Genomic DNA, 15035 nt, shown 5'->3' on the forward strand with positions numbered 1-15035 from the left:
GTGTGAAGGTGAAATGACACCTAAATTTAAGAAATGAAAAAAAGGAAGCTTGCCAAAGAGCAAACTAGCATCAGAAAATACAAGATAAAAGTCTTCTAGAGATGGTCTGTTTATTACAGCTTTAGCAAACTTCTCCACAAGAGGATAAAAGACCACAGTCATTTTCATATGCACTGGGTTCTTAGATAATTTAATTTGGGTTAAAAAACAGAACACAGGCTCTGGTCACTGAACTCTGAACTCACCTAATTAGAAGGTCACTTCCCCCAGCCTGGCCCTCTTCACAAAAAGAATTAGGACTCACACAGCCACACTGCCTCCTACTTCAAGTAAGTGTGCGGCTGCTTCAAACACAATTATCTAAGCCAACAGATACCAGGAACGGGGCTGCTGTTCCTTTATTTACTGGTGTTGACAATCATCCCTGCTTTTTCTATGGGAACCTAAAAAAGATCTGCCCGCCATCCCTACAAGGCCCCCGCTAGAACAGCCTTACACCAGGGTCTGCAGCGTGCGGACTGATAAGGATCTACTAATTCTGGACTGGAGAGAAATGTCTTTCTCAGAAATTTTGGAAAAAGCAGACTTGATTCACTGATGTAAAAAACAAACATTGCAATGAGCAAAGCCTATGGTTTCAGAGCAAAGGCAGATTTATTATATGGTCAAACTGTAACAAGAACGTCTCATAATCAAGACCCTAAAACTCCCTGACAGAAGGATATGGAGGTAAAATCCAACCAACCCCCTATGGTCTCTGCTCAGTGCCAGAGGTGAATCTGACCCTAAAGGGACGTAAGCAACGTCCGCATGCTTAGGTCTGCACTAGCAAGCAAGGCAGAGTCAAGCGCAGGAACGCCACCTGAGCTGTCAGTCCAAGCAGAGCCTCGTGTGGAGTTCTCTAGGAATCCCTCAATTCGCCTTCGTTGGCTAGAGTGACACGGAAGCACTGAGCTTTCACTCAAAGTGGCAGTGATGACCTAATCAGCAATTCCTGATAGCGTTCTCAACAGCTCCTACCACGAGGGCGAAATCAAACCCTCAAGACACCCGGAAGTATCACTGACCCCATCAATACACAGAAAGTTACAAAACCTACAAAGCAGTACTACGTATCCTCAGAGGATCAATGCCACACCTCACTTAGGAGGTGCCCTCTCCTGTCTCATACTAACTCACCAGTCCGGCCACCGAGCCTCCATGTAGGAAGGTTAGAAAGAGAGGGTCCCAGCATTTAAATAAGAAAGGTACTGTGAGGTAAAGTAAAAAAGCAGGTCCTTCTGAGCTCCTTGCTGAAAGATGTGTGAAAATCTTGTCTTATTCCACTGCCCACTCCGAAACAATCAGGGGGAAGGTACAGCTCAGTGGTCAAGCGCTGCTTAGCATGCCTGAGGTCCTGGGTTCCATCCTCAGCACCTCCATTTAATAAGTAAATAAATACATAACCTAATTACCCCCCCAACAAACAAAAGTACACGAGGGAAAGATGTACACACATCACGTGTAGAGAAACAAAGACAAACAGATTGTCAGAAACAATGCAAGTAAGAATACAGTGGAATAATGTTTTAAATACTGAAAGAAAAAAACTGTCAGCCTAGACTTCTATACCAAATGAAAATATCTTTCCAAAATGAAAATTTAAAAAGTTTAAAAACAAAACAAATGATCAATAAGTAATAAAAATACTCCTGATAGTTTTCATATGTGCACATGCTTGGTTGACCATTTTCTTATAGTTCTTGCCTAATTATTCTGGGTCCGCACCTAGCTCTCCTTTCTTCCTTAAATTTACACACGTGTAGCAGGAATGGGAAATCTCTGCTGTCTCCCCAAGCTGAGCTTGCTCTGTGAGGACAGTAAAGAGCACGAGAAGGACTAAGCAGGTATGATCTGAAATAACAACCATCACAAATCCTATCTACCCTCCTAGGGTCTCACTCAGGGAGAGGTCATGCACCCATTAGTGCAGAAGGGCCCCTTTAGCATATGGCTAGTAAGAAAACCTAGAGAAAAATAATTGTTTATAGTTCTAATTGTCCCAAGCTTCATTAAAGTATATTTAGTGGTTATATCAACATTTAAATGTTGGATAATTTAAAATACAAGACAAAAAAATACCCACTTACAACATTTCCAAAGACCCATCTACAGGGAGGATTTAAAATAAGTATACAAAGACTAATCAATCAGGTGGTCAAAACTAAAACACAACAAATCAAATCAACCTGTCCCTTTGCAGAGGGCTGAAACCGAACACTCTGAGGATATGTTATGAAGGAGAAGGTGTAAGAGGAGGAAGACACGGCAAAAACAGACCTGCCGTTCGAACTGTTTAAAGACCGCATTCCTGTAAGTCCTGGAGCCCTGGGCTTACACAGAACACAGGGAAGCCTTGAAAACATCACTGGTTTTCATTTCTTGAGCAACACTACCTTTATAGTGTTTTAAGGGAAATTCTGACTCTTGTCTTTTAAGGAAGGGTCCTCCCAGAACTCACATCAGCAGCAGAGCACAAGAAGAAGAATGAAAACTCACACAGCAGTTAAAGACATGGGACATCTCTCTAGTCCAGACATTTTCACGTTTTGGTCTTGCACACAGTTGTCTAGTTTAACAGCTAAAATTGATTTTTTAAATTCTTTTGCAAAATATTTTTAACCAGTAAACCTGAGAATACTTTAAATACATATCCACAGAAGCTTAGGGGCAGAGAGCCTAATGTCTTCATGGCCTTTTCAACAGATGCGTTGGGAGAAGAAGGGAACCAAAGGCAAATTTCCAAAAAGAAACTGCCCAGATGTCAGCTATCCGTGTAACTGCATCGCAAGTCCCAGAATGAAGCCATGTACACAGCTGTTCTCTCTGGTTGGACAGTTTATGAAGGGGTAACTGCTGGGAAAGCACCCAATGGCAGTGTTTTATTGTTTCCTGGATGTCGAACAGGAATTACCTCTGTTTTACTCAAGAAACCTTAAGTGCTAAATAGGAAGAGCTCTGACATTTTTTATCACAGATGAGATGGAAAGATTTAGTTAAAAAATATTATTTCAAACAAAAAAAAGGCATAGTTGAACCACACATAATTTTCAGATAACTAGTAATTAATTCTCAGTGCAAATTTCAAGCCTAGTTTAGCTGTGATTAAAACTATTAATTGGTTTGGGGATTACAGAAAATGTTCTCAAAAGATGCCCCTACTTTTTCTTGAATATTTATATGTAAAGTTGCTATACAATGAACCAGATGTTTAGACACACAGGTATATAGCCAGTATATACTAAACAGTAAGAGAAATACACAGTCTGTTACAGAAAAATGCAAGTATGCCTGGCAGGAAGAAGTGGAAAGATGTACTTTACTAATATATATGTATTTTATACCTGTGTATGTGTGTCCTCACAGTGTATAGGAATTTAGTATCTTCTTTAATCAGAACTGTATCTATGACCTCACAGCGCCACCCATAACTCATCTTAATGAACATCAAGGAAACAACCTTCTTCAAAATAATGTTTCAAATAAGAACTCTTTGGAAGGGAACAGCTCCTACCTGCTTCTTACTGATGGACATTCCATGGTACCTCTTTTAAAGGCTTATTAAATGCTGTCTTTTCAACCACCCACACAGCAGACTTCATCGTTAAAACCAGAGACGACCAGCTGCGAGGTCCTGGTTATGTAAGACAACCAAGGGTGGGTTACTTCCCAATTTCAAGACGAAGATAAAATGGCACCTTTAGTAAACATAAAACTAAAATCCTATAGAAAAGAATTTTTTAAAGCATGAAACTAATCTGGATTGCCAAGAAACATCCTATAAATTTAAACAATTAGCTATAGGAAAGGACAGCTGAAACCTCAAACCTACATCTGAAATCTAATGCATTTTCCAGACAAAACCAGGTCCAAACACACACATGCTACAGCATCAAATCTGAAGTGTAGATATTCCGGTCATGACATTTTTTCTGGTTGTATCCACATTACTCACTACTGTCGGATCCAAATAAACTCATCAGAGCTCAGGGACCACGTTACATAATGCCAGCAGACAGTTGGCATCGTGCAGAATTAACAAAACCACTGCCTGATCACGTCTCTCCCTTGCTTTGGAAACGCTGGTCAAACCAAATTCTGTTGATTCTACCTCTGGAGCACCGGCTTCTCGTCGCTCAGGCAGCCTTCCAGGATCTCCATGAGCGGGGCACCCCCAGCTGCTCTGCCCTCACCTCCCACACTGCCCTGATGGGCTTCCTGCGCTATCAAGTGGACCAGCAGCTCCCCCGACCTGACCGCTTCTGCACAGGCTCCTCTTTGCCCTAGGACATTTTTCTCATATCTCCCCACGCCACCTAAGGCCACCTCATACCTCATCCACACAGGACCTACACTGGGAAGGCTCCCCGAGCAGGACACCTGGGAGGACTGTGGCAGACAAGGGCCCTGAGATGCTCCCTTCCTCCAGTACCAGAGCACCATCCCTGCCAGAGAATCTGTCGACAGTCTCACATCTTTACTTCTCCAACTACACTGCGTTTTTTTTTTTTTTTTTGTGGGGGGCAGTAATTAGGCTTATTTATTTATGTTTTTTTTAAATGGAGGTGCTGGGGATTGAACCCAGGACCCTGTGCATGCTGAGCACATGCTCCACCCCTGAGACGCAACACCCCCACCAGTTCTTCAAAGTCAGAAGTTAACTCTGTGGAGGTTACTCTCCCATCATAAGGTCTAACAATGTGGCTAGCATGTCGTAGTAGGCACTCAGGTAAGAGCTGTTGAGGAGATGAAAGAGTAAATGGGGAAGACAGGCCAACAGGACTGAAGAATACAGCACTCTGATTGCACACTGAAAGCAGGTGAAAATATAAGTATGAACACAGATTTTTCATAATATATTTCAAAAGACTTCTAACTTTTTTATTTAAAAGGTAGCATACAAATGAAATTTTAATGAATGGCTGTTGAACTGCTGAGCATAATTCATATAATCCTACATACTATTACAAAGAAACTAAATACTATAACACAGAGCAAATATTCCATGTATCTAGGTTTCCTCTGTTCTATGCTTTTGTTTGAACAATATTAAGTCAAAAGTAACTGTACATAATCTTTGACCATAAGTTTTACCAATAAGGTTAGAGAAAATCGAAATGAAAATAAATGTGGACCCTACAAATTGCTTTTGAAAATTTATATAGGTTAATGGCTATTTAGTGCTAATTAGTGGAAGAAAAATGAAAAACACCGGTCCCAGCTGTGAAGAATACAATCCTGCCCGTTCCCTCAAATTTTAATTGTTTGCAAAATGACCCTGAAACGTAAAAGCCCACACCGATGTAATTCTTCCCCATCAGTTTGAAGACTGAAGACTGAACATGCCATGATCTGCAGAAAGAAGGCTGAAATGTCTTTTTAACACAAAGTGACATCCCCAATTCAAAAACAGATCTCAATTTCCAACAGCAGACAAAAGCATTAGATTATAATCCAAATTATGATCATGTGGGGAACGTGTTTCAGTCTTTGAGAAACCTTACCTAGTCCTATTCGGTTTGGGCTTGTTTCCCGGCTACACCCCTGACTCCTGGGAATCTTGCTTCGTTTTTCAGAAGAGGGTGTCACTGGTGGGCCTCTTGAGGAGCCCCCAGCAAGGCCGCTGTAACCACTTCCCAACAATTTCCCTGGGGAACTTGATCGGCTGCCAGCTAAAAATGAAGCAAAACAAAACTACATGATGGAGGTCAGTCCAAGAAGAAATTACAGTAATTTCAGAAGCCAGTTTATACATTACTTTGGATCAAGTACTAAGAGAATTTTATATAAAAATAGCTTTCTAGTTAGTATTAGTGTCATTTTTTTTAAACATAGGAGCATAAAAGAACATCAAAATATCATTAAAAATATTTTATACACTTTAAAATTACTGGTGGAATTCTACAAAAATGCAAAATTTCTGATTCAAAAAAACAGGCTCAGGTTGAGCAAAGCCTCCCTGTTCCACAGCAAGTTTCCAAACAATCACAAAGGCAACAAACCTTTATGAGAGACAAACAACATATGAAACAAAACAAAATAGAATAGAGTACTGGAAAAAAAAGATATTTGACACTGATAAAAGAATAACTGTCCTTACAGATAAAATAATCATGAAGCTTTATGCTCCAACTAACACAGCTTTGAGCTATAAAACATAAAAATGATAAAAAAATACAGAGGGAAACTGAAAAGGCCAGAATTACTAATATACCTCTCAGAAAGTCTAATTACTAGTGAAAGATTTCTGTACTACTTAGAAATTGACAGAGCATGCTGTCAAAATTATACAGATATGTATAAACATACCTCCTACATACACACACGTATAGTCCAACAAACAGAATACACATTTTGTTCACATTTCCACACATGAATATTACAAAACCATCTGTGGACTAAGCCTCAAAGGAAATCTCAAAAACCTACAAAACTGGAAATTATATAGTACACATTCCCTGAGGTGTATGCAATAAAATTAGAAATTAAAAAGAAATAATACGATTAGTAATTTTTATAAATGGCTAAGAGGCTGGATACCTATACAACCATTTTTTTGTAGAACAAAATTCTCTCTTAAAAGAAAGCAATGAAATTTTAAGGATTATACCAATATACTTAAATGGCAGTCGTTAATTTAGAGAGATCATCTCACTAAGTAGAGAAGGCAATAAAATCGCACACATCAAGTGCACATTATTACGTACTAGGATGAAATGGTCCAAAGGTAAAAACCTTTGAAATAACACTTACCTGGAAATTAAACACACAAACACACACACCCCACCATCATTCAAATGAATCACTCGGTGACTACTTACAAACATTAGTATTTATAGTGACTGAACTACAATTTAAGTGAAATTCACTGTAAGAATTACCAGCACACACTGCCATGAGGAACCTGTCTCAGAATCTACTAATTTTGCCCATAAAATGAGTGCACAGGTAAACTATTAAGCTATATAAAAGGAGAAAAGAAATCCATTTCAAACTCTAGAATTTGAACATACAGGAAAAAAGCAGAAAGGTTAACTAAGCTCATTATAAAGAGAGAAATTAATATTGTGCAAGGAACATGGGGTGAGGGGGAATGCCCCCCGCCTCTTAAAAAAAAAAAAAAAAAGGCAATTAGCGAGACGGCTTACCACCAGCAGGGTTAGCAGATCTGGATCCTTGATTACGAGAGCGGACCAAGGACAGGCAAAAAGTGGATTAAGAGACAATAACACAATACAGAAGGTCAGCATGCAACACAGCACAAATGTCTATGTTCACAAACACATTAGCAAAAGCACTATTTTTCTAGGTTGTGCTCCTTCTGGTCTACCTTTGTACACATCATCTGTACTAGCACGTACTTCAGATCTGCCCGTGAGACACCTGAGGGCCTCCCACGTGCCAGACACAGTGGGTGCAGGGATGGCAGGACAGGCACCTCCAGCTCTGGGCACAGGGACGGTGCCCACTGCGCAGGAGGTGCTCAGGAAACACCAGCAGACTGAAAGACTGCTGCTAATGGGTTTCATCTCAATGTCTTACGCCAGCTCTCAGATATTTAAATCCTCAACCATTTAAAAAAGGCCAGCTGTTAAGGGCCTTAAATCTAACAGTAATGAAATCTACTTACTGTTAAACTAGAACTATGAATGCTAGTATGTCTAACATTTGTAAAAAAAAAAATGTATTCATATTTACCTTCTATTAAAATAATTTTTAACAATATTGAATGTACATGCATATGGTTAAGGTCCAGGCTTGATCATTTGCTGCTGTTGTCTCCTTCTTGTGAGTGGAATTTGGTGAGTAAAGTGAAACTGAGGAGTTTTTAAGGTGGAGCCCTGAGGCAAGGTGCATTATTTTTGTAAGACTGAGACATTAAGCCTCTATCACCCCCACCACAGGAGAGCCGTAGTTTCACCATCTCTTAAGCAGAGGACCCAGCGCGGGGCGGGCCTGCTGAAGCCAAGGCCAATGAAGAGCAGACACAAAGAAACGTAAAACTCTGCTCAATCCTCCCTCCCCAGGAAAGGAAATGAGCCCGTACAGCTCAAGGTCAAAAAAACCCCTTTTTTCCCCAACTCAATTTCAACATACTGACCCATATTCAGAGTCTTGAACACTGTTTGTCAGGAAAAATTTCTTTGCGATGAGACCTGACTCACGTGCACGAGCCATGACTGTGGCCCCGGGCATGACCAAGGCGCCACAGGAGAGCCGGAGCCGGGACAGTGTTCCCAAGGTGGGCGCCTCAGGACTCTCCCGGCACAGCCTCTGCTGTGTCACCCAGCAGCATACTGAAGGCACCGGCCTCTGCGTCAGACACGCCTGGGCTCTGCAGCCACACAGCAAGATGACAGGCCTGGCACTTTCCTTCTGGAAAGGCTGGAGCTTGTGAAGATGAGAGTTACCAGGGGGACACGGAGAAGAACCAAACTCAGGCATTCTAGACGTCTCAGCGGGCACCTAAGGGCCGGCCGTAGACAGCTGGCTCCAGGGAAGCGGAGTCCTCCTCCGCCAGGTGGCCTCACATGGGGGAACCTTGACCCCCAGCTCTCCCCACCACAAAGAGAAAGGAAGCAGGGGCCCCAAGGTCACACAGCCCTGTGTAGTGGGGACATGAGACACCAGGTGACCTGAGAGTGACCTGGATGCATCTGTGTCCCTGGCTGCTCACACGGCCCACAGTGACAAACCAAGGGACAACATGTGTAGAGAAGCAGTGGCGGGAAGGAGGGCTGCTGCGCAAGGGCCACACTGGCGAGGAGGAAGGGCAGAACACAGATGTTCACGCAGCAGGTGCCAGAGAGCTGCTGATGGCTGAACTGGGCACGACTGGACAGAGTGCAACAGGACCGCTCGCTAGCTCTGCTCTGAACCCTGGGCTCCCAGCGGCAGAGCGCGGCGCAGCCCAGGGCGTTCAGAGCCCCACACATGGGTTTTCCCTCAAGTCGATGGGAATCCCATCAGCTTTTCAACTGCAGGATGGCTGTTGGATCAAACTAAGAAAACAGAGAGCAAAAAACACGTCTTACGCTGGGACTGTGAAACCACTTTGGCGCGGCTGCGGCCCCGACTGTCGGAGGGCGTGGCGGCGACGTTGGTGGCGCTCCCGGAGCTCTGCCGTCGCGTGCGGATCCGACCTGGAGACACAGCAAAGACAGTGCTTCCACAATGTCTTTAGGACGCACGGCCCACTCAAGAAAGCCACACCCCACCCTGAGCAAGGGGTGCCGAGTAACCTCCTTTGGGGAGCAGGTCTGCCCTCCGTGGTCCCGGCGCCCCCGTGCTCGCGGGTCAGGCAGACCCGACAGACAGGCCAGGAGCGCCCAGCCAGTCATGACCCTCAGCTGCTCCTGTGTCAGTTATTTTCGCACATTCTATTTTCAGGTGAGGAGGTGATAGCCATTTGACGGTTTGTTCCACAATTATTTTTTCAGATTATGTTCTCTGTCGTTTACTATCTATAAACCTGTCAAATTTTCAAAAGCAGAAAATAGTAGCTGTCTTCTTATGAAAAATACTATAGAAAAAAAGAGTAAATGCAAAACCAAAACAAAACAAAGCAAAAATCCTTCTAAACTCAATAATTTAACAAAAGCCTACAGCACCCTGGATGTGTGTCTTGATGTGTAGCCTTGTTTTTTTAAAGCACATTTGCCAGCAAGTTTCTAGGCTGAAAAGATGGAGTTTATTAAAAGAATCAGTATTAGGAGGAACAAGACCTAAAAATAATGCAATGTCACAAGCATTTATTTGCCACTCTAAGTAAAGCAATCTGTTGACTCCAATTATTAAACCATGAGACTGTGAAAATAAAATGAATTCAATAAAAATGAGTTCAAAAATGCAAAATCATTGATGGCAATCTTGATTAAAAATGAAACTTTTTAAAATTTTGCTTTCAAAGGGGCAGAAAATGCCCCACCTGCCAAAATTCAATCAAAATAGCAACCTGACTGGGACACACAAACCAATCTGAGCTCCACTGGCTTCCTACATTATTCAAAAGCATGTCTCCCTCATGAGTGGGGAAGCTTCCAGAAAGACATTACAGAAAAACAAATCCCAAGGCTTGAAAAAGGCTCAAGAAAGGGAGTTAATAAAAGACAGCATTGCATTAAAAAAAAAAATTAAAGCTAGAATCAATGACTTTTAATAGCAGCTGAATGACAGACGTACAGATTCTAGAATCTATAATTAAGAGTATACCATATATCACACTATGAGCTATGTACGTGTGAACTCAAAATTCTCACACCAACACAAAGTAATTACTTGTGTTTTACAGACGAGAAACAGAGAAACAAGGGGGCTGATCCGTGTGTCCAAGGTCACACTACTGGTGCAACCCGTGTGCCTGACTGACCTGCGAGTCTGAAAGCTCACTCTCCTGGGAAGGCACCCAGTGCCATCAGGGCAGTCACCACGGCAGCGTGAACGTGAAGACACAACTCAACGTCTTAGCGTACGTTTATTACACAACATTCAGGTCACAGAATGGTTTTCTAAGGAAACAGCTAAAACAACAGCGTCTTTGCTGACCTGCCGTGTTCTCCCTCCTCCACCACTGTCTGGTGATATGATCCGAGACCCCTGCTCATCACCCCCTTATGCCCTTATGTTTTTAATAAACATAGTTGCACAACCAGGAAACAGATGACACTATTTTGTATTTTTAAGTCACATTACAGGGAATGTACTTTTCTACAACTTACTGTTTGGCTCAACATTTTATTTGTGAGGTCGCTGACAGAAGTGATTTTTCAGCAGTAGGTACAGAAGACCCATTTCACTTCTTCCACAAGACCAATGAAGGCCCACACAGATTCACCTCACCCTCCTGGTTAACCTGCAAAGGCTGCTCCGCAATCTGTGGAGCTTGGATGTTGCGTCGCAGGCCTGCTTCTCAGCGGCCCTGTCTGCCGGCAGCCCACGTGTGCCCCCTGCAACCCGCGTGCCGGCTCAGCTCCGTGCAACAGCACCCCTGCGGGTAGGGCAAGTCAAGCCGCTTCTTTCTCAGGCCCTTCGCTCTCTTGCAGACGCATGTGAAGATACAACGAAAAAGTGTGCTGGAATTCTGACTGGCATTGTGCACTTTGGGCTTAACTTGGGGGGAAAAACAACTTTATGATACTGATCTTCCCATTCATTAGTGCTTTCTCTTTCACTTTCTCAAGATCTGGCAATAAAGCATCATAATTTTTCACAAAAGTCCTATTCAATTTTCATAATTTTTTTTTCCAAAATGCCTTATTTTATTACACACAATATAGTTTACTATATTTTCTGACTTGTTGACAGATAAGAATGTAACTCCTATACTTTGATTGTAACTCTAGGAACCTTGCTAAACTTTTACGACTTCTGCTCATTTGTATGCAATTATTCAGCATTGTCTAAATAGAAAACCAAACTATCTACAAATAAGACTTCAAGTTTTCCCTTCAAGCTCTGCCTTTACCCTGCTATCTTGGACACGCAGTACCACACTAAAGGGAACCACGAGGGGCATTGCTGCTGGCAGCCACGTTGTAAAACATAATTCTGGAATTTCACAAAAGTAGGTTTCAATCAGTTAAGAAAAACTCCTTCTAATTGCTAAGAATTTGTCAAAAGCGTTTGTGGAATTTTTAATGCTTTGCCTCCATCTTCTGAGACAAGAGGACCATTCCCCCAGGTGTGCTGAGTGTAATTACACGCTCACATCACCAAGTGTCCAATTCTGGCCCTCAAGCTGCGCACACCAGTGAGGGAAGCACTCCCTCCCCAAGCACGTGGAGGACTGCAGTTGTCCAACGCCTCCCTCTATGCGTGTGTGGCTGTCTGAGCATGGCAGGAATTTTTCTGATCTCTTTTCTATTTTGAGTAATTAATTAGCTTTTGTAGGGGGTGGAGTTTTAAGTACTGATTCAAATTATTTAGAGTTGTCTTACAACTACTCAGGTTTCTTGTCTGTCTTGAAGAAACATTTTTGTTTCTTCTAGAAATTTGTCCAATTTGTTTTAAATTTAACACAGAATTGTCAGTTTCCTCCTCCCCTTGATCCACACTTGTACCTGCTTTATCATTGTTAACAGATTATCTATACCTACTCTCTACTTCAATCCACCTTCCCAAAAGTTTGCCTATTTTATTAGTATTTTCAAAGAATCATATTTTATATTTCTTAATCCTCTCTAGAGAATGTTTAATTCCTACTTCATTAACTTTTACTCTTACCTTTGTTATTTCCTTCCTACCCTTCTTTGGGTTTATTCTGTTCTTTTTCTAAAACACTAGAAACTAATTCAGCCTCTCTTCTAATATAAACTTAGGGCCATGAATTTCCCTCTGAGCACTGCTTCTGCTTCATTACACGAAGATTAACATGTAGTTCAACATACTGTGATGCTTTTTTAAAGATACACTACAGGATCTCATTTGCTAATGTTGCTTTGGAAAAATAAGTTAGTTCCACACTTCCCACTTTACAACAAGAAAAACAGCCAATGGACCTAAGATTAAAATGTCAAATATGAAACCATAAAAGTTCTAAAAAAAAAAAGGAGGGGGGGTACTTCCTTTGTAACCTGTAGTGGAAAGGCCATTCTAACTAGGACAAACCTAAAAGCCATTAGAAAAGATTGATAAATTAGACTACTTTTTTTCTCAAGATGGTAGAAAAGAAAGCTATACGCAAATTCAAGAAAATGACAAACTGGGAAAAATTATTTGCAATTCATGTCATAAAGTGCTAATTTCCTTAACATATAAGAAGCTTACAGGAATCAGTAAGAACTTCAACCACCTGCGGTGCTGGTAAATGTTTAGCAGTTGGCAGGAGATGGGTGGAGGTGGGAGGGGGGGGGTGGGCGGGGTGTGTGTGTCCTGCTGACTTGTGGTGTTTCACAATTTCATTGGTGTAAACCTCCCCACCTTGGCCAATCTGACACTACTGGTGTGATGTCAACCAGTTTATAAAATTCCTCACAATTTAACAACTGGCTCTCATAAACTGGTTCAAGCCAGCTCCAACTCACCACTGCCACAACTCAATACAGAATGGTAGAAGGCTAGGAACAGTTAACAGAAGTAGAAATGGCTCTTAAATGTAGGAAAGAATGTTCAGACTCACAATAAGAAAGAATGTTAAAATGACATTAATCTGTTTGTCACCTATGAGACTAGTAAAAATTCTAAAATTTGCTAACATTTTGGCATGTAGGAACAGGCACTCTAATTCACTGCTGGTGGGAGTGAAAATTAATACAGCCCTTACAGAGGGCTATTTGGCAAAATCTACCCCAATTACAGATGAATGCACTTTTTAATTCAACAATTCCACTCTGGCTAATTTGTCCTCCCAATATTCTTGTATCCATGCAAAATCAGATTTTATAAAAGGTTATTCATGGCTCTGGAAACAATCCAAATGTCTATCACTATGGGACTGGCTGGTCAGGTTAGTCCATACAGTGGGACGTATGTAGTATATATAATATACAGATTAACAGCAGTAATAGTGAATGAAGAGTTTCACTACCCTAACACAGAAGAATCTTAAGATACATAAGTGAAAATAAGATGCAGAATAGTGTGTAAAAACACTACCTTTTACATGAAAAAGAAAGGGATAAGTATGATTTTTACATTGCTTCTATATGCAAAGAAACTCTGGATAAAATGAAACTGAGAGCAGTAACATGCTGTGGTTGAGGGAAGAGGGGACAGGCAGGCAAGTGAGAGACAAGACGGGAGGGAACTGACTACTTCTTAATGCTTCCTGCGTTTGAACTGTGTGAACGTGTTACTTCTCCAAAATTTCTGTTTTCAGAGGAAGCAGGATACAGCTCAGTGGTAGAGTGTGTGCTTAGCATACATGAGGTCCTGGGTTCAATCCCCAGCGCCTCCTCTAAAAGTAAATAAATAAGTAAACCTAATTACCCTGCCTCAAAAAAATTTTGTTTTCAAATACTGCCCACTATAAAGATGATTCAGCAAATACTCTTTAACATGTGGGCAACTATTATTAGGGCCATAACAATTTAGGACTATTACATCTTAGTGATTTATTTAATTTGTTCTTATTATACAAAAATCCTCTTTATTTCTAGTGAAGCTTTCTGCCTTTTTTAGTCTGTTAAACCTTCAATAATTTTCTTTTACCATGTATTTCACGCCCTTTGTCTTTTACTCATTTGTAGCCTTATGTAAAGATTTGTCCCCTTATGTAAAGATTTGTCCTTTTAAGTATCACATAGCTAGATCTGTTTTAAAAAATTAAGGCTAACAATCTATTTTAATTGGAAAGTTTCGTTCATTTGAGTCTGTGCTTATTAGTTATATGTAATGCTTTTTGTCTTCATTTCTCAGATTCCTTTTACCCTTTCTTTCCTCCTTTTGCCCTAGCTGTTTCAGAGAGATGCTTTACTCTCTTTAAGGTAACAGTCGCACAGATTAAAATATTAAAACCACAACTTCTACTTAAATCATACTTTTGAGAAGAGGGGGTATTTTAAAGATCCCTTTCTTACAATAAACTTCTTTACCCTGAGATCACTGTAGACTCAGATTCGACTGGAAGACGTAACACAGAGAGCCAGTGTGTGCTCTTCACCCAGTTTCACTCAGCAGTAACATCTTACACAACTATTGTGCGAATCAGAACAGGACACGGACGTCAGTAAGCTCCACCAATCTGATTCTGACTCCCCACTTGTATCTGCATTTACACCCGGGCTTTCTTTTGTGGGTGGCCTCTCCCCTCTGGCGGCCTCCACCTTCAACAACAGTGGAAAATACCCAACCCTAACCTTGTCACATGCTGTCCCCACCAGGCTTTCTCTTCTCAAAATCCAATCAGGTTAAACATCCTCACCATCTTCCGTGGGGAGTAACGTCTCCACGGTTTCCAGCCCTGCCCTTCTGCACCGCTCTCCCATCTTAGTCGTGAGCTGAGTCTGCTACACTGAGTCTGCTCTTCAATTCACCTGCTGAGCTCTCAATGTTAATAA

At 41.5% G+C, this 15035-nt stretch overlaps 1 protein-coding gene across 24 annotated transcripts in view; it reads right to left on the reverse strand.

Annotated features, from left to right (window-relative positions):
- CLASP1 (cytoplasmic linker associated protein 1) overlaps positions 1-15035 on the reverse strand; it is a 192166-nt gene that overhangs the window by 63010 nt on the left and 114121 nt on the right. For all 24 annotated transcript variants that reach the window (XM_074363475.1, XM_074363474.1, XM_074363495.1 and 21 more), the window contains 2 exons: positions 9075-9182; positions 5544-5711 (listed from right to left, as the gene is read on the reverse strand). In XM_074363475.1, coding sequence (XP_074219576.1) covers positions 5544-5711; positions 9075-9182 — 276 coding nt within the window. The remainder of the gene's footprint in view (positions 1-5543; positions 5712-9074; positions 9183-15035) is intronic.

The sequence above is a fragment of the Camelus bactrianus genome, chromosome 5 (genome assembly GCF_048773025.1).
Source record: "Camelus bactrianus isolate YW-2024 breed Bactrian camel chromosome 5, ASM4877302v1, whole genome shotgun sequence".
Taxonomy (NCBI): Eukaryota; Metazoa; Chordata; class Mammalia; order Artiodactyla; family Camelidae; genus Camelus; species Camelus bactrianus.